Below are 19404 nucleotides of genomic sequence, written 5' to 3' on the forward strand. Positions count from 1 at the left end.
TAAGATGCTGAATAGCTTTTTAGTGTTATAACCAAATTACAATTGTGATACTAGTGTTTGAACTGAAAGTATATCTTATTAAATTGTCCTAGCCATGTAAGCATTGATGTCAGTTGACCTCATTTAGTATAAGTCTGAATATGAATGGTTTAGTTTGAGAAACAGGAGTAATTCTCAAGCTGATCGTTGTTACTGGGAGAGGAAAGGATTCTCATAATCTTAGCATCTGGGTTTTTCAATTGAACTGTCTGTACACATCAATCCATTGAAGTCCTCCTGACATGATGCAGTTTACAGCTCCACCTAGTGGTACAAACTGGTATTGTGGGTTGACTCCAGGCAGGGTTGATTGGTGACAATCACTACTCTGATAGAACTGTTATCACATGGTTATGTGGATGTGGGTTTTCAGGTCWGTGACCAGTTATAAAGAGTGGTTACATAATAGTGTATGTCTGAATGCGAAATACATAACTGTAAATCTAATACCAACATTTTACAAGTAAACTGATCATAAAGGAAACTTATATTATACATAATTATCTGCATAGATAGAAAACCTATAAGATGCTTGAAATTCTATGCTAAAGTTAGTTTAATAAAAAACCGCAGACCCCAAAAATGGTTATTTTAATTGAATTCTGCCCTGAGGTTAAGTAGCTGTTACAGTAACATAATATTGGAATTATGGATGAAAAAGAACCATCAGAAGACACATTTTATTGTAAAATACTAGAAATGTTATTTTGTTGATTTGAAGCAAGTTGGAACAGGATGATGGTCCTCCATACAGGTCCTGTTTCCTCACAAGAAACCAGTCAGACACATGACATCATCATGGCATGTGTCCAGTCTGTTAGGGAGGCTTTAGTGGGAGACCCTGATCAACATTCTGCTGAGCCATCATTTACTATAGGTGACTCATGCAGGCATGAGTTTTGACAATTCATTAAAAAAGTGTCAATTACATTGTGATGTCCAAGGCAAGCAATGCCAAGCAAGCTATTTTAGCCTGTCCCAGATATWTWTWTWTTTTTTTTWAAATTGAAAAGTAATTATGATTTCACCAATGTTTTCATTGGCTGCTTGGTGAACATGGAAGACGAACTGTTATTTCAGCTGTATAGAATCTAAATGAATGATTGAGTGTGGTGTGTGAGGAGACTGGATAACTATCCCAAATGTGAGAGGATCACTCCAGTGAGCCAGTTTGGGTATAGTGTGGTGAAACAAGCCTAAACACTAAAGCATGCGCCCTAGTGGTGAAAATAAGCACTTGCTGTTGGCAAAAATGAACCCAAAATTCTTCCCTCAAAGTTGTCCAGCTCCATCATCGATAGCATAGTTCACATGTATTTTCTTGAATTATTTCTTGCCKCCAAACAACAGATTTGTTGTTCTTCTTTTTTGTTCGGTTTCTGATGGAATGCCGAATCACACCCCAGTTTCAACTTCTCTTCCTGGTAATGACAAGAATCACTCATTACAACGGTCACACCAGTAGCTGAGTGACAGGTCAGATTGAAGTCCATGGCTTAGTAAAGGGTTTGTCTGTGTGTATGTTTGTGAACGCATTGGTGACTGTCAAGTCAAAATGATAAATAATGACCATAATAATCTGGTTGACTGGTGAGAAAGATGTAAACCTGATCAGAGGGCACATGCTTGGCTCTAATGTTCACATAGTGAAAACCGAGTGAATGCAGTACTATATGGCGTGTGTGTGTTGTATCGTGTGTCTGTGTGTAGATGTACAGTAGATGTGTTACTGTGCTTTTACATGAATTTAGGGCTTCAAGCAAAGGTCATTGGTGACTCAGACAGTCCCTAAACCTGCCTACAGGGGGATGTGCTAACTCAGAGAAACAGGCAGGTATACATTCTCTTGGCCATGAGATGAAAACAGAAGGCATTGAGGCTACAGCGCAAGCAGATATTAGACAAGAKCAAAACAATGAACCCTCAAACATAGTTTTCATTAATAATAGGGGATGTAGAGGCTATACGTATTTTATATTTGGTGGGCAGCAGCCTAAACCTAACATCAAAATCAAGAAGTAGTGATGAAGAAAAAGGCTACTGACAGCAGAATAATCAGGCATGCACACACAGACACGCCATCAACATCACATKTTTTAGTGGAAATGAGCAGAAAGAAATGCATGGACACACTATCCAACATACTGATAACAGTGGCCAATGTGTCTGTCAGTCTAAGCTCTTGAGAGGAGCTATGCTGAGCAGTGTGAGAGAGTGACAGTGTGTAGACTATGCAGTGTGTGTTGTGACTGCAGTGCGAGAGTGTGTAGAGCAGTGTGGGAGGCAGTGAGGGGGGCTAAATGTGCACAAGTAGTGGCTGGGTCTCGCTTCCGGAAGGCTCACCCTCAGGGGGGGGCAGATGGTACACCACGCAGAMGGAGGAGTACAGACAGCCCACGAATGACATCACGCTGGAAAAGTACATCACTCCCTGGGCCCCACCTACCAGTGAGGTCAGAGGTCCCATCGACACGGACACTATGATCTGAGCCAGGAAGTACTGGCAGCTGAGCAGAGAGATGTCCACCCCCATTCCTCTCCTGGTGCCTTCCTCTGATGATCCACAGAACTACACACACAGCACAGACAGAGAGAGCACATGTATAAGGCCACATAATACCTTGCTATATCAAAATTCAACAGTTGGACAACACTGACCAACACCAGGATATAAAACACTATGTCACAGAAACCACAGTCTGAACAATATTATATTCAGTGTAATCCCATTTATCTTCACTAACCTGCGGGCTCTGGTAGTATTCACACAGCAGAGAGTAAGGTAGCGTGCATAGAGTGGAGAATAAAACCCCATAGGTGATACAGAGAAACAGCACCACATAAATGTTGGTGGTGAGCGTAGCAAGGCCTGTGCCAAGGCCAAACACCAGGTAGGCAAAGAAATAGAGAGAGCGGAGGGAGAAACGTTCCTCCAGCTTCTCCAACATGGCTATGAATAGAAACAAGAGGAAGAAAACAAAGAAAAAAAACTGTAAAACAAGTAAATGTGATAAAGAATCAAAATTATGGATGTTGTGTGAGGTATGTATTCTGTTTCTGTGTTCTGAGTGTCTGGATGTGTGTGTTTTCTTTTTAGTGTCTGGATGTGTGTGTGTGTGTGTAGGACTCACCTGAGTAAAAGGCAGCACTGAATGCATAGATGCACATGCCCCAGCAGCCCATGCTGACCCCAGCATTGTAGCGTTGGTAGGCCTCAGAGTCATGGGGTGCTTTGGGGTCTCCCTCAAACACTACCTCCCCCATGAAGTCAGTGTAGAACAGCAGCATACCCTCAAAGGACAGCCAACCTTTAGGATCAAGACAGGATGGCAGATAGCTAATATTTACGTAGACAAACTCACACAGCTTCCACTGGYTCACAGACAGGTGTTGTGATATCAAAGCCAAAATCACTGGTGGCTTTAACCTTGGTAGGCATACAGACAATGAAACACAAGCACAAGAGTGACATGACTCTCACCCAAAAAATGGTTAGTGCAGAGGCTGCGCAGTGACGGAGGCATCCTGTAGATGGCGATACACAGCATCCTCATTGACATCTGTGAATCTGCTGTCTCCACATTTTCACTCAGGTCACTCTCATAGCGCACCCCATTCAGCAGAATATTTGCCACCTTCATTACAGGAAGAACAGGATTCAAAAAACAAATTCTCTCAACACGATGATCTGTAAACAAACTAATCAGAGGGATTCAATTCCAGGCCGACCTGCTGACTGAAGGTCACTGTTCTTCTGCGACCATTTTCCATCCCTCCACTCTGGGTCACCATGGACTCCTCCACTAGCGCAAGGCTCTGAGGGCGCTTCAAGATACTAGCGGATGAACCTCGATGGGARCCTCCCCCGATCTGAGCCTCCCCTGCCCCGGCCTGGGATCCTACCCCAGCCAGGGTCACTGTCACTGCTACAGACTGTGAACCTGTTCCATGCTGAGATCCCTGGAGAGGTGGGGTGTCCCCTGGAGGCAGGGGTCGGGCTGCAGTGTCTGGGTCAAGGGGCTGTGGCGATGGCTGTCCAGTGTAGCAGTCGATGAGCACACTGTCTATAAAGGAGGTTCCCAGGGATGAGGCAAACTCGTTAATGCCAGTGAGAGAGTTGCCCCGACTGATAAAGCTACCATATTTAGGAGTGAGGGGGCTGAGGGGGGAGATGGGGCTGGTGAGGCTGGCACAGAGGCGTGCGTTGGTGTCAGGGTTCGAGGGGCGGGGTTCAGAGAACTGGTAGCTATTGAGCCCAGTCACTTCATCTTCCTCCTCCAATCCCAGCCCTGCCCCCTGAGGGTTTGGGGGAGAGGGGGGTAGAGGGAGGCTGGGGCTCTTCAGAGAGCCCTTCTGAGGCTGTGTCTTTGGCAGGGGCCGCTCGGGGATGCTGTTGAGGGTCATGCATGTGGCAATGACCAAAGTGACACTGGTGAACATGTATATGACTCGAAGTTGACCTCCCATTGATCTCCCGAAATCAGTGTGGTCCCAGTTAATTCCACCCACGATGTACCCGAATCCACCACCCAGACCTGCATAGAGAGAGTGGGACATAATCATCGTAGAGCCGATCATCATATCAATGACACTGATTATGCTATCACATCTTAGATATACTGTATATGCTATCACATCTTAGATATACTGTATATGCTATCACATCTTAGATATACTGTATATGCATCTTAGAATATTACTGTATATCTATCACATCTTAGATATACTGTATATGCTATCACTATCACAATCTTAGATATACTGTATATATCTATCACTCTAGATTATTTTTTTTAAATTTCATTTCACCTTTATTTATTTAACCAGGTAGGCAATTTGAGAACAAGTTCTCATTTACAATTGCAACCTGGCCAAGAAAAAGCAAAGCAGTTCGACACATACAACAACACAGAGTTACACATGGAGTAAACTAACATACAGTCAATAATACGTAAGAAAATAAGTCTATATACAATGTGAGCAAATGAGGTGAGATAAGGGAGGTAAGGGCAAAAAAAGGCCACGGTGACAAAGTAAATACATATAGCAAGTAAAACACTGGAATGGTAGATTTGCAGTGGAAGAATGTGCAAAGTAGAGTAGAATAATGGGGTGCAAAGGAGCAAAAATAATAAATACAGTAGGGGGAGAGGTAGTTGTTTGGGCTAATATAAGATGGGCTATGTACAGGTGCAGTAATCTGTGAGCTGCTCTGACAGCCGGTGCTTAAAGCTAGTGAGGGTGATAAGTGTTTCCAGTTTCAGAGATTTTTGTAGTTCATTTCAGTCATTGGCAGCAGAGAACTGGAAGGAGAGGCGGCCAAAGGAAGAATTGGTTTCGGGGGTGACCAGAGAGATATACCTGCTGGAGCGCGTGCTACAGGTGGGTGCTGCTATGGTGACCAGCGAGCTGAGATAAGGGGGGACTTTACCTAGCAGGGTCTTGTAGATGACCTGGAGCCAGTGGGTTTGGCGACGAGTATTGAAGCGATGGCCAGCCAACGGAAGCGTACAGGTCGCAGTGGTGGGTAGTATATGGGCTTTGGTGACAAAACAGATGGCACTGTGATAGACTGCATCCAATTTATTGAGTAGGGTATTGGAGGCTATTTTGTAAATGACATCGCCGAAGTCGAGGATCGGTAGGATGGTCAGTTTTACAAGGGTATGTTTGACAGCATGAGTGAAGGATGCTTTGTTGCGAAATAGGAAGCCAATTCTAGTTTAACTTTGTTGGAGATGTTTGATGTGAGTCTGGAAGGAGAGTTTACAGTCTACCAGATACCTAGGTTTTTGTAGTGTCCACATATTCAGTCCAGAGTGATGTTGGACGGGCGGGCAGGTGCAGGCAGCGATCGTTGAAAAGCATGCATTTAGTTTTACTTGTATTTAAGAGCAATTGGAGGCCACAGAAGGAGAGTTGTATGGCATTGAAGTTCATCTGGAGGGTTGTTAAAACAGTGTGCAAAGAAGGGCCAGAAGTATACAGAATGGTGTATATACTGTATATGCTATCACATCTTAGATATACTGTATATGCTATCACATCTTAGATATCTGTATTGCTATCACTATCACATAGTATATGACTGTATCAATCTTAGATATACTGTATATGCTATCACTCTTAGATATCCTGTATATGCTTATCACATCTTAGATATATGTATATATTCACATCTTAGATATACTGTATATGCTATCATATCACTTTAGATATACTGTATATGCTATCACTCTTAGATATACTGTATATGCTATCACATCTTAGATATACTCTATATGCTATCACATCTTAGATTACTGTATTGCTATCAATCTTAGATATACTGTATATGCTATCACTATCACTTAGATATACTGTATATGCTATACATTTAGATATACTGTATTTGCATCACTATAGATATCTTAGATATACTGTATATGCTATCACATCTTTAGATAATCTGTATACTATCAACATCTTAGATATACTGTTATGCTTATAAATCTTAGATATACTGTATATGCTATCACATCTTAGATATACTGTATATGCTATCACATTTCGATATCTGTATTGCTATCACTCTTAGATATACTGTATATGCTATCACATCTTAGATATACTGTATATGCTATCATATACATCTTAGATATACTGTATATCTATACACCTATCACATCTTAGATATACTGTATATGCTATGTCTACATCGTCAGAAGTGGTTTATATGTACATTTTACTGTCTCACATACCAGTAGTGAGTGTTACAGCCTATTGGTATGTATCACGTTCTCGAACCAGCCAGTAGTGTACAACATTTCCCTGACAGACCAGTTGTAAGTGTATAGCTCTCTAACCTGCCAGTAGTATGTATACTCCCACTGGGCACAAACTGGTTGAATCAACATTGTTTCCATATTATTTTAACTCCAAAAAAGCTATGTGATGACGTTGAATCAACATGGAAAACCGATTGGGTGTGAAAAACGTTTAACCTAAATCTAATGACACGGTGACATGTTTTGTTGATTTCAAGTTAAATTAACGTTAGTTGACAACTCAACAAAAATGTAAATCAAAACTATACATTGAAGTTACGTCTGTGCCCAGTGGGCTGTGTATTCCCTGACTGACTAGCAGTTAGTGTATACAGTGCTCTCAAACCTGCCAGTAGTGCATGAATATTGAGGCCACGATCCTGGTCCTCTGGCAGGCACACATCCATCATGTAGGCATGGCTGGGGTTATCTGCCGAGTCCGCACTGAAGTCCATCAGAACCACTCCACAAATAGTCAGTATGATGCCCCACTTGTGATTGGTTGCTGTGTCTGCCACCGCAGCTCCAATGTCCCGCCCATTCAGCACCAGTGTTAAACCAAGCAGAGCTCCTACAAAGGTAAAACAGAGAACTCCATCACATTTACATTTACATTTAAGTCATTTAGCAGACGCTCTTATCCAGAGCGACTTACAAACTTCAGGATTTCAATATTAGTTTAAAAACAGGAACCCAGTCGCACCAGAGGGGGGAGAGCCATGCAAGAAGTGGATAGTGAATATTCCTTACCTATAGCCAAGACCAAAATAAACGGTCTCCGCCGGCCAAAGCGGGATGTACAGCGGTCACTCCAAGCTCCCAGGAGAGGCTGGACAAGGAATCCTTAAAACCATGAAGAAAGGAGAAGGATTTAGGGGCACTCAATGGGAAATGCAGATGGGAACATCCATATAGTCTAACTATACTATTCAAAGTATAGTTAGGTATCATATGTCTTCCAATCAAACAGGACTTTCTGTATCTACTTCATCTCTCCCTGCCACTTCATTACCCAATATAGGACTGGTGAACCACACCAGGCTGTAGAACTGGTCTGGCAGACCCATCTGTAGCAGGACAGGGGTGACATAGGCCGTCTCCATGGCATAATGAACTCGATGCCAAACAGCAGCAGCCATTGAAGAGCAGCTCTGGGAGGTGCGGCGGGGTAGCTCACTGAGGTCCAGCTGATCCAGAGGGCAGGGGGTATTGGGCGGTGGGGGCGGGGATGGTCTGATCAGCTTCCAACACTTCGGGGTCTTGGAAGTTGTTGGCACGTGGACTCAAGAGGCGCGTGGTAGACGATGGAAAGCTGGCCGTCTTGGGCATGGAGCTCCTCCAGAGGCCGTCATTAGTGGTACCCAATGGCCTCTCTGATGACCTCCCTCCTGGGCTGGTCAAGAGAGGGTCACTGGGGGTGCCCATTCCTGGAGAGGACATCACTCTGCTGGGTGAGCCCAGTTTACTCTGCACACACTAGGAGATGGTCATAAGCTAAAATGCAATCAAAGTTAGAAGACAAATACTTTTTACAAGGAGGAAGACAGTACAGTTAGGAGGCATGTCAATAACATCTGTGCAGTCATCATTACATCTATAAAGCATTGAATCATCAGATAAGCCGTGGCAAGCTAATTTTAGAGGACACTCAAGATCAAATCTGCTCATAAGGCTAGTACTGTAAAACAGGAGCTGAAGACACCAAGGTAACAGGCAGTATTAAAGGACACTGCCATCACCATGGATATGCCGCTAACAGGTGTTGTACCGAAAATCTCCCCCCTCCCCTACGCGTGAACTCACACACACTCAATTCTTCAATGCTGAATAATTTTGGTTGCTCATGTTGACCAGTAGTGTGTGTCACAGAAAGTATTTGACTCTGGTGACAACATTAAGGAAATTAGAAGGGGGGGAATCAGTGAAATGCAGGCTAAATTGACAACGGAGTGAATAGCAGAAATCTCAACTAGCATGCAAGTCGCAGCAATGAAGAATTGCGTGTGTGCGCGTTCACGCGAATTCTGCAGGGGGAGATTTTCGGCACAAGACCGGCACAACGCACTGCAAATAATGCACTTATTTATACTGATGTGCTAGTGTCCCTATGTACAGCATTGTGGCATGCGGCATCGCGTCTCACAGAGCCTGTTTCCATCTTTAATTTTTCATGGATGTATTTTTCCTTGTAAAAAATATATTCTGGTAGGACCTATATAAAAAATGTTATGACACGTTCGCCTCAAATAACACACGTTTTAAGATGCTAGGCTACACATTATATCGTTGTGAAACACGTCTTTAAACATGAAAAATATGTAAAACGTGACTGACTGGCTTGATAGGTCTGTTCTTTCCTTTCATTTTTGTCATTCAATTCCTTCCAAAATGTTTGTTCTCAAGGTGGTGATTATACAATTGAATTAACTCATGATCTTGCAGGACAAGGCGTGCATATTGAAACAACATGAAAGAAAATTACCTTATCAGTGTTTCTCTCTCATGTATTTCAGCGTTCTCTGTTGGTGAACAAGTCAATCATATTTATGCTTATAATATTTACGTTGAATTAGATAATTCATGTTTTTTTTTCCTGAGATGCATTCATCTCGCTGCTTTAACCTTCGTCCCTATTCCTCTCCCTTCCTCTGTCCCTCACACGTGACGTCAGATAACCACTCCTGTTTCCCTGCGCTAGGTAGACATGCGGCATCAGCACCAACATGCCAGAGACTTTTCGTTTCCATTATCATGAACCATATTTAAAATGATTGTCAACAACACTGACCAAGAGTTAAAAATATTATATGGATGTGTCGACCATGGCTTATCGAATTTAACATAAAAATTAACCTAGGTTACCAAGACCCAAACTTATTTACATAGTTTTTTGTGCTGTCCAAACAGGTTTACATAAATATTTGCATAACAGGCAATGCCTTTTCATAAAAATCTTTCTGGTAGAAGTACAGTTGCATAGTAGTTTTATTTTCATAAACCAACACGAGAAGCATGAAAGCAGATGCCATACTGTTTGAGCTCCTTTGATCTCACCAACACCTGTTCATCACTAGTTACCACAGCCACAAAGTCATAATTATGTCTAAACCCRGCCTATTTCTAAAATGTATCTTCTTTAAAATCCGATTTTAAACCTAACCCTAACCACACTGCTATCTTATGCCTATGTAACAGTATAACTTTAAACCGTCCCCTCGCCCCGACACGGGCGCGAACCAGGGACCTTCTGCACACATCAACAACGGTCGCCCACGAAGCATCGTTACCCATCGCTCCACAAAGGCCACGGCCCTTGCAGAGCAAGGTGCAACACTACTTCTAGGTTTCAGAGCAAGTGACGTAACTGATTGAAACGCTAGTAGCGCGTACCCGCTAACTAGCTAGCCATTTCACATCCGTTACACTCACCCCCCTTTCAACCTCCTCCTTTTCCGCAGCAACCAGTGATCCGGGTCACGGCACCAATGTAACAGTATAACTTTAAACCGTCCCCTCGCCCAGACACGGGCGCAAACCAGGGACCTTCTGCACACATCAACAACGGTCGCCCACGAAGCATCGTTACCCATCGCTCCACAAAGGCCACGGCCCTTGCAGAGCAAGGTGCAACACTACTTCTAGGTTTCAGAGCAAGTGACGTAACTGATTGAAACGCTAGTAGCACGTACCCGCTAACTAGCTAGCCATTTCACATCCGTTACACCTAGCCCTAACCTTAAAACGGCAATCAGCACTTGAAACAATAACAAAGTTTAACCACTCTCAGTGGTTAAACTGAGAGAAATGTAACCACTCTCAGATTAATAGACATAGCTATATATGCAAGGACTGGCCATCCATGATATCAATGATATCAAAACTATAGTTTTAACCATATTTTGAGGCTATATACAGTTTGTCAGAGGAAGGCCCTAAAAATTGTCAAAGACTCTAGCCACCCTAGTCATAGATTGTTCTCTCTGCTACCACACAGGAAGCAGTACCGGAGCGCCAAGTCTAGGTCRAAGAGGCTTCTCAACAGCTTCTACCCCCAAACCATAAGACTCCTGAACAGCTAATCAAATGGCTACCCAGACTATTTGCATTGCTCCCCCCTCTATTTTACACTGCTGCTATTCTCTGTTTACTATCTATGCATAGTCACTTTAACTCTACCTACATGTACATATTACCTCAACTAACCGGTGCCCCCGCACATTGACTCTGTACCGGTARCCCCTGTATATAGCTTCGCTATTGTTATTTACTGCTGCTCTTTCATTATTTGTTACTTTTATTTCTTATTTTTTACTCATCAATTTTTTACTTACAGCATTTACAGCATTTAACTGTAAGCGTATGCGGCGATGGGACATACATTTTTATTTTATTTTATTTGTTTACATTTACTTTGTTTACAAATATTGGAGTAAAACAATCTTATATTTGGGGTTCTGATGGGGTACAAAAGTTGAACTAAGCTCATGTGGCATTTATAAGTTATATTCTTCAAGAATCAATGGGTTCATATAATTCATTTATAAGTCAAGAAATGGATGTGGCAACTGCAATAGGCGTGGTCGTTGTACAATCTAATAGTTTACTGCTGTAAGGTTCTGTATTTATTTTCTTAGTCAACCTTGTATTCTGTTTCGTTGTGTCCTTGAACGTAGCCCTGTTTCTTTGTGTTCTTGAACGTAGCCCTGTCTTWAATTTTTGTTCATTGATTTCACCTGTCTTAGTTACTCACCTGGTCTCATCATCACCTTATTTAGTTCAGTTCTTTCTATTTGTGCCTTTGTGAGGTATTGTTCGTTTTGACTCTACTAAGCCTTTTCCTAGCTCGTTTGTGAGTACCAGTTATAGCCTTCAGTCCTAGTTTTGATTCACCTGCCTGTTTATGACCATTGCCTGCCTGTGACCACGATTCCTGCCTTCTGCTAAGGTGAAATAAACACCTGCCGTGCTCTGCATGTGAATCTACACCTTTTTCTCCCTGATTATTCATTACAACTGCCATGTCTGAGAAAATAGTTTTACTATCGAGTCTCCAGTCAATTCAGTGTAAATGGCAAAGATTGAACTAAATCAAGTTGGAATGAACTTGAGTGTTTCTGGAGAGGTATGTTAAAGCGTCAATGTGTGAGATGATGGTGGGTTAAGCTTACTAACTAGCTGACTTGGGATTTATAAATGCATAGGCTATTATATTAAGATCAGGGAGGACAATTRTTTAAATATTTTTTTATGAGCCTGGCCTTATTTCTATTACAGCATATTGGATGACTGTCATTCATATTCCACTTACCCAGTTCAATGTTACATTGAAAGTTTAGGCTACAACATGACACTAACATTTTCCCTGTACCCATCATGAGGTTGCTACAACCTAGCCTATGAAAAGTTTAGAACAGTAGGTTGAGAGACAAATTTGAGGTGACATTCAATACCGCCTTGCACACTCTTGCCTGCATCTAGCTGCTATAAGGTGTAATCATTAGTCCAACAGTTGCAAACAAGTTTCTATTGGACAAATTCAGGTATGTTAAGCCCTGTTTTGTTCTGTTTGCTTCTGTTTAAGAAATGTTTAACAGAATCAGTGGAATGAATACACCCTTGATCACGTGTAAACACAGTTCACTTTCATAGCAGCCACATTGTATTCCTTCTCCCATGCGCTCTCCTCTCACCTCTTTCCTTCGCTTGTGGACTTCAATGAACAACACATCAGCTGTATGTGACCAGGTGAGAGAAGCTTTCCAAGCCAAACTGCTACACACAGCCTACATCGTTGTCACCATATTTTCCAAGGTGAAGTCATAGTCATCATAGCTAATATAATATAATTAACTCGTTAGTAAACCCGTTACAATCATGCAGTAACGTTAGTGTACAGTCAGTAAGCAGTTACACCGGCGGGCCCCAGTGGCAATAAGTTGGTAAAACTAGAAGCTTACCTTGACTTGGAAGAGTTCCAGTGTTGTATAGTCATAGCCAGCTAGTTAACATACAGTAGCATCCCTCTGTTTGAGCAGGGTGTTTCATTAGGCTGAACTAGCTAGCTGCAATTGTCTGAAAACACAACAGCTAGCTGATCTGCACATGCTCTGAGGGTGTGGCTAGGGATGCCATTTAGGCCAGTAGCCTTGAAAGGGCTAATTAAATTACTCCTCTGTGGAGACAGTAAGCACATAGACCTCAGGGTGTCGCCTCGGCAGCTCAGAGTGTTTATGCTTGAAGTGTGAGAAAATGGTGTTTAGCTCGTTCAGTAGGGCGGCGTTGGTGTCCACCACTCGACTGGCTTTCGTTTTGTAATCCGTGATCTTTAGAAGCCCATACCACATTCACTTTGTGTCCGACCTGCTGAATTGCTACCACACTTTGTCCCTATACTTGTGCCTCGCCATCTTGCTCGATCTGCATAGGTAGTATTTGTACTGTTTAACCATACAATTGTCACATTGCCATGTTTATAAGCAGCATCTCCCTCCTTCAGTTTCCCGACAAGGCTGCCATCAAGTTGGCGAGTGCACTGTTAATTGCTGGCTTCCCCTAATGTAAATGGATGTTTTGCTAAAATTATATGACTCCTGTGTAAATAAAGTAATTTAAAACACTTCACCAGAGAGCATGACTTAGCCACAGAGGATCAATAGCTTCTTAATGTTTTTATTGCTGTGGATTGTTTCAAATCCCAATTGTGTAGACCTATGTCTATTTGGGTAGCCTGCAATTTGGGCAGCATGCGTTGCAATAGGCCTAGCAGATTTGTAAATTGCAGTTGTCAGTGAAAAGCATCTAAAATATGTGTGAAGATAATGTGTCTTGAGTATAATTTAAAAATGTTGAGAGAAGAAGGTGAGGGGTGTGTTGTGAAGATATGGCGCATCTCTCTCCAGAATGTACAGTTGAAGTTGGAAGTTTACATACACCTTAGCCAAATACATTTAAACTCACTTTTTCACAATTCCTGACATTTAATCCTAGTAAAAATTCCCTGTCTTAGGTCAGTTAGGATCACCACTTTATTTTAAGAATGTGAGATGTCAGAATAATAGTAGAGACAATGATTTATTTCAGCTTTTATTTCTTTCATCACATTCCCAGTGGGTCAGAAGTTTACATACTCAATTAGTATTTGGTAGCATTGTTTAACTTGTGTCAAACGTTTTCAGGTAGCCTTCCACAGCGTCCCACAATAAGTTGGTGAATTTTGGCCATTCTCCTGACAGAGCTGGTGTAACTGAGGTCAGTTTGTAGGCTCCTTGCTCGCACACACTTTTTCAGTTCTGCCAACTAATTTTCTATGGGATTGAGGTCAGGGCTTTGTGATGGCCACTCCAATGCCTTGACTTTGTTGTCCTTAAGCCATTTTTTGCACAACTTTGGAAATGTTCCTCTCCTCATTGACGCCATCTATTTGATCAAATTGATCAAAAATGTATCACTAGCCACTTTAAACAATGCACTTAATTTAATGTATATACTGTACTCTATATATCTACTGCATCTTGCCATCTTAATGTAATACATATGTACCACTAGCCACTTTAAACTATGCACTTTTATGTTTACATACCTACTTACATCATTCTCATCTCATGTATATACTGTACTCGATACCATCTACTGCATCTTGCCTATGCCGTTCTGTACCATCACTCATTCATATATCTTTATATGTACATATTCTTTATCACTATTACACTTGTGTGTATAAGGTAGTAGTTGTGGAATTGTTAGGTTAGATTACTCGTTGGTTATTACTGCATTGTCGGAACTAGAAGCACAGCATTTCGCTACACTCGCATTAACATCTGCTAACCATGTGTATGTGACAAATACGATTTTATTTTGTGAAGTGCGCACCAGTCCTCCTGCAGCGAAGCAACCACAGCAACATGATGGTGTTTTTTCGGCTTGCAAGCCTCCCCTTTCCTCCAACATAACGATGGTCATTATGGCCAAACAGTTTCTATTTTTGTTCATCAGACAGACGATATTTCTACAAAAAGTACTAATATTTGTCCCCATGTGCAGTTGCAAACCGTAGTTCTGGCTTTTTATGGCGTTTTGGAGCAGTGGCTTCTTCCTTGCTGAGCGGCTCAGGACTCGTTTTTACTGTGGATATAGATACTTTTGTAACCTGTTATCCTCCAGCATCTTCACAACGGTCCTTGCTTGTTCTGGATTGATTTGCACTTTCACACAACAGTTACGTTCATCATCTAGGAGAAAGAACAGCGTCTTCACTTTCTGAGCGAGAGTAGCGGATGACGGCTGCCGATGGTCAATGGTGTTTATACTGTGAGTACTATGTTGTACAGATGAACGTGGTACCTTCAGGCGTTTGGAAATTGCTAACCAAGGATGAACCAGACTTGTGGAGGTCTACAATGTTTTTTCTGAGGTCTTGGCTGATTTATTTAGATTTTCCCATGGTGTCAAGCAAAGAGGCACTGAGTTTGAAGGTAGGCCTTGAAATACATCCACAGGTACACCTCCAATTGACTCAAATTATGTCAATTAGCCTATCAGAAGCTTCTAAAGCCATGACACCCTTTTCTGGAATTTTCCAAGCTGTTTAAAGGCACAGTCAACTTAGTGTATGTAAACTTCTGACCCACTGGAATTGTGAAATAGTCTGTAAACAATTGTTGGAAAAACGAATTGTATCATGCACAAAGTAGATGTCCTAACCGATTTGCCAAAACTATAGTTAACAAGAAATTTGTGGAGTGGTTGAAAAACACGTTTTTAATGACTCCAACCTAAGTGTATGTAAACTTCCGACTTCAACTGTAAGCACTCAGCCCTCCAGAATGTGGTCAGCTGTCTCCCGCCAACTCCCGCGAATTTATTGTGTGAATTGTTTGAACTTTGTTTATTTGTATCAATTCCCATATCCCCAGTAGGCCTAGTAAATGTACCATTAATCCTTGTTTCTGTTAATGCATGTATTAATTWAAGTAATTTACCATTCTCATTCTCAGAGAGGAAACATTGTTTGCAAAGTTCACAAACTGCTACACTTGTAAGAAACTAGTTTTTGTTTATTTCATAACTATACGTTTTGACAATMTTTTTGATTGTCTTTTGTTTGGAGTGCTCCATGTGAGCAATGACATGTGTGTGGTTTCTCTGTCCTAATAACATTGAAGGAGCGCACTCGCTTGGCCTCTCAAGCAACTACAAATGTATTGACACACAACTGACTTGAAATGAAAGGCAATGGGATGGTACATATTTTATTTGAGCAAATATAGCATATAAAATATATATGAATAATTATTTTGCAAATAGTTTTATTTTATTTAGATTCATTGGAAGTGTTGTCAACCTTACAAAAGGAAGCTATGTATGTAGTGTTACAACCAGTGAGAGAGTGTGGCACAAGGAGCCGTAGTTTAATTAAAATAACTTTTTACACATTTTTCTCACCAATTGGTAGTTGCAACTCCCGTACGGCTCTGGAGAGGCGAAGGTCGAGAGCCGTGCGTCCTCCAAAAAACGACCCTGCCAAGCCGCASTGCTTCTTGACACACTACCCGCTTAACCCAGAAGCCAGCTGCACCAATGGGTCAGAGGAAACACCGTACAAATGGCTACCGTATCAGCGAGCATGTGCTAGGCCTGCCACGGGAGTTGCTAGAGTCAATGGGACAAGGACATGCCGGCCAAACCCTCCCCTAACCCGGACGAAGRTGGGCCAATTGTACGTCGCCTCATGGGTCTCCTGGTCACGGATGGTTGCGACAGCCCGGGATCGAACCCGGATTTGTAGTGCCTTAGACCGCTGCGCCACTCGGGAGGCCCACAAGGAGCCATAGTTACATAGTCATGGCCATTTCTTTAGAAAGCAATAAACTTTCCTCCCGGTGGTTTCACAGCTGACCTTCAATGCCCTGCCTTGAGTTCCATGGTATGTGGATCCTATCATAATCCTCCTGTCTTCTGGGGCAGATATTTACATTGATGAGAAAAAGCAATGCTACAAGGACATGGGCTTCAAAAGGTAAGCTGGGCCGTCTGTGTACACTACTTATCTATGTGTACTTGGAGTGCCAAGAAGAYAAATGTGTAACTTGTTTAGATCTAACACTTGTAATCTAATCTTACATTTGTAAAAAAAAGTACACAGCTCTGAATGTGGTTCCTGTAACACTGAGGAAGAAGATACACGAGAGACGACGACAGAGTTCACTTTGTTCAATAACATTGGTCGACGGGGGTTATGTTCAGTTGATACTGCATGTACAGCGCATTCTCAAAGTATTTAACTTTTTCCACATTTTGTTACTTTAGTCTTATTCAAAAATGTATTAGTTTTTTTCCATCAATCTACACAATASCCCATAATGACAAAGCAAAATAAAAAAGACGTTTTTGCAAATGTATAACAAAAACAAATCTTCTCAAGTTCTGTKAGGTTGGATAGGGAGCGTCGCTGCACAGCTATTTTCAGGTCTCTCCAGAGGTGTTCGATAGGTTTTAAGTCTGGGTTCTGACTGGGCCACTCAAGGACATTCAGAGACTTGTCCCGAAGCCACTCCTGTGTTGTCTTGGCTGTTGTCCCGTTGGAAGGTGAACATTCGCCCCAGTCTAAGGTCCTGAGTGCTCTGGAGCAGGTTTTCATCAAGGATCTCTCTGTACTTTGCTCCGTTCATATTTCTCTCGATCCTGACTAGTCTCCCAGTCACTGCCGCTGAAAAATAACCCCACATCCCTGCCACCACCATGCCAGGTTTCCTCCACACTTGACGCTTGGCATTCAGGCCAAAGAGTTCAATCTTGGTTTCATCAGACCAGAGAATCTGAGTCCTTTAGTCGGCCGGTGATTGTTAATCAAATAACTGTTGGTCTCARGGTTAATTGACCTTTAATTTGTGATGTGGTGAGGTTGGACCCAGGTGCAGAGAAGAGACCAGACGAGGAATCAGTGGTTAAGGATAAACATAAATACTTTACTGCTAAACAGTAGCTGCAGGATCACAGTACACTGGAAAAAACAACATACTAAGTCTCAAACTCACTCGGGAAACAAACGCACACGGTAAACTATTCAAGTTTCTGCAAAGGAAACCAGAACACACCTCTTTTAACAGGGAAATTATAATGAGTTATAGGACACACCTGAGCATCATCACACATTTAGCGTCTCCTGGCTTCCACACATAGCCTACAAGCCATTTTAAAAAGTTGAATAAATCCATGTAATATTAAAATGACAGCCTACTTGAACAGAGCAATACTAGGGCTGTGGCAGTCATGAAATTTCGTCAGCCGGTGATTGTCAAGTAAATATATTACCTCAAGGTAGTTGACCGTTAATTAACATAAACACATTTAGCATCTCCTGGCTTCCACACACACACAGCCTACAAGCCACTGATGCAGACCTTTGGAACATCTACATTTTAAAAAGTCTAATAAATCCATGTAATATAGTCTACACCTTTACAATAAATCCATTATTTTAGACAGGTCTAAAGAAGCATGATATGAAGAAAATGTAGTCTATTTTAGAAGAACAGAATAGCATAGTCTGAGTTGTCTTTATGTTAGGTCCTGGTGTGGCTATGCCAAATGGCTGTGAGCTACACTAGTTCATTTAGCAGAGAATATTTACTTATTCTGTGGCATTATTTCAATTATTTCATAGTATGAAGAATACAATTGGACAAAGCTGAATAAAATAGAAAGGATATTTTTTCAAAACGATTTGAGGGAGTGCTGTTATGCCCTGACCATAGAGTGATTTTTATTCTCTATGTTGGTTAGGTCGGGGTGTGACCAGGGTGGGTCATCTAGGGGATTATGTTGGCCAGGTATGGTTCCCAATCAGAGGCAGCTGTTTGTCGTTGTCTCTGATTGGGGATCATATTTAGGCAGCCATTTCCCCTTTGTGTTTTGTGGGATCTTGACTATGGATAGTTGCCTGTTAGCACTATTGTTAGCTTCACGGTTCGTTTTGAGATGTATTGTTTTTTTTGTTTTGCTGTGAGTTTCACCTAGTAATAAAAAGATGTGGAACGCAGATCACGCAGCGCTTTGGTCCAGTTATTATGATGATCGTGACAAGTGCGGCTATTCTGTGTTGAGCGGTTAACAAAGAAATAGGTACTCCTATATGCTTAATTTATAGTTATTAATGTATCCTTAATTGTTCTACAAACATTGGGCTATATGTTTTGATTTTTAATACATTGTAAGGCAGCATGATGAGGCTCTAATGATGATTTGAAAAAAGTTGCTTGAAAGGCATGAGCTCTGCTTTGTTTTTGCGCAGGCTGTACACACTCCAATAGTCTTTCATTCACAATTTTCTCACAGGCTACAAGTGAAGACAGACGCATCCGGAACACAACTGCGCTAGTCCTTAGCCAATTCTGAGGTTCAGATATTGGAAGAACTGTCCACATTTACTTTTCGTCAGCCAACAAGATGAGTACGCCTAACGAACAGCAAAAGCACTAGCTTATGTCAATCTACTATCCCCCGAAGTACAAAAGTTGAACTATTCTGTGCAATAAATAAATATTCCAAACATAGTCTGGGA

The 19404-nt window shown here is 41.8% G+C and overlaps 1 protein-coding gene across 1 annotated transcript; it reads right to left on the minus strand.

Annotated features, from left to right (window-relative positions):
* Positions 1-618: 618 nt before the first annotated feature.
* LOC111969755 (proton-associated sugar transporter A-like) lies at positions 619-9503 on the minus strand. The gene is given in 14 exon segments (XM_070445629.1): positions 619-1460; positions 2383-2608; positions 2784-2989; positions 3171-3347; positions 3521-3674; positions 3769-4574; positions 7192-7416; positions 7596-7688; positions 7858-7956; positions 7959-7976; positions 7979-8002; positions 8005-8105; positions 8107-8339; positions 9328-9503. Coding segments are annotated over 13 exon segments (2334 nt in total). The 5' UTR covers positions 8286-8339; positions 9328-9503; the 3' UTR covers positions 619-1434.
* Positions 9504-19404: the final 9901 nt, after the last annotated feature.

The sequence above is a fragment of the Salvelinus sp. IW2-2015 genome, linkage group LG1, assembly GCF_002910315.2.
Source record: "Salvelinus sp. IW2-2015 linkage group LG1, ASM291031v2, whole genome shotgun sequence".
NCBI lineage: Eukaryota > Metazoa > Chordata > Actinopteri > Salmoniformes > Salmonidae > Salvelinus > Salvelinus sp. IW2-2015.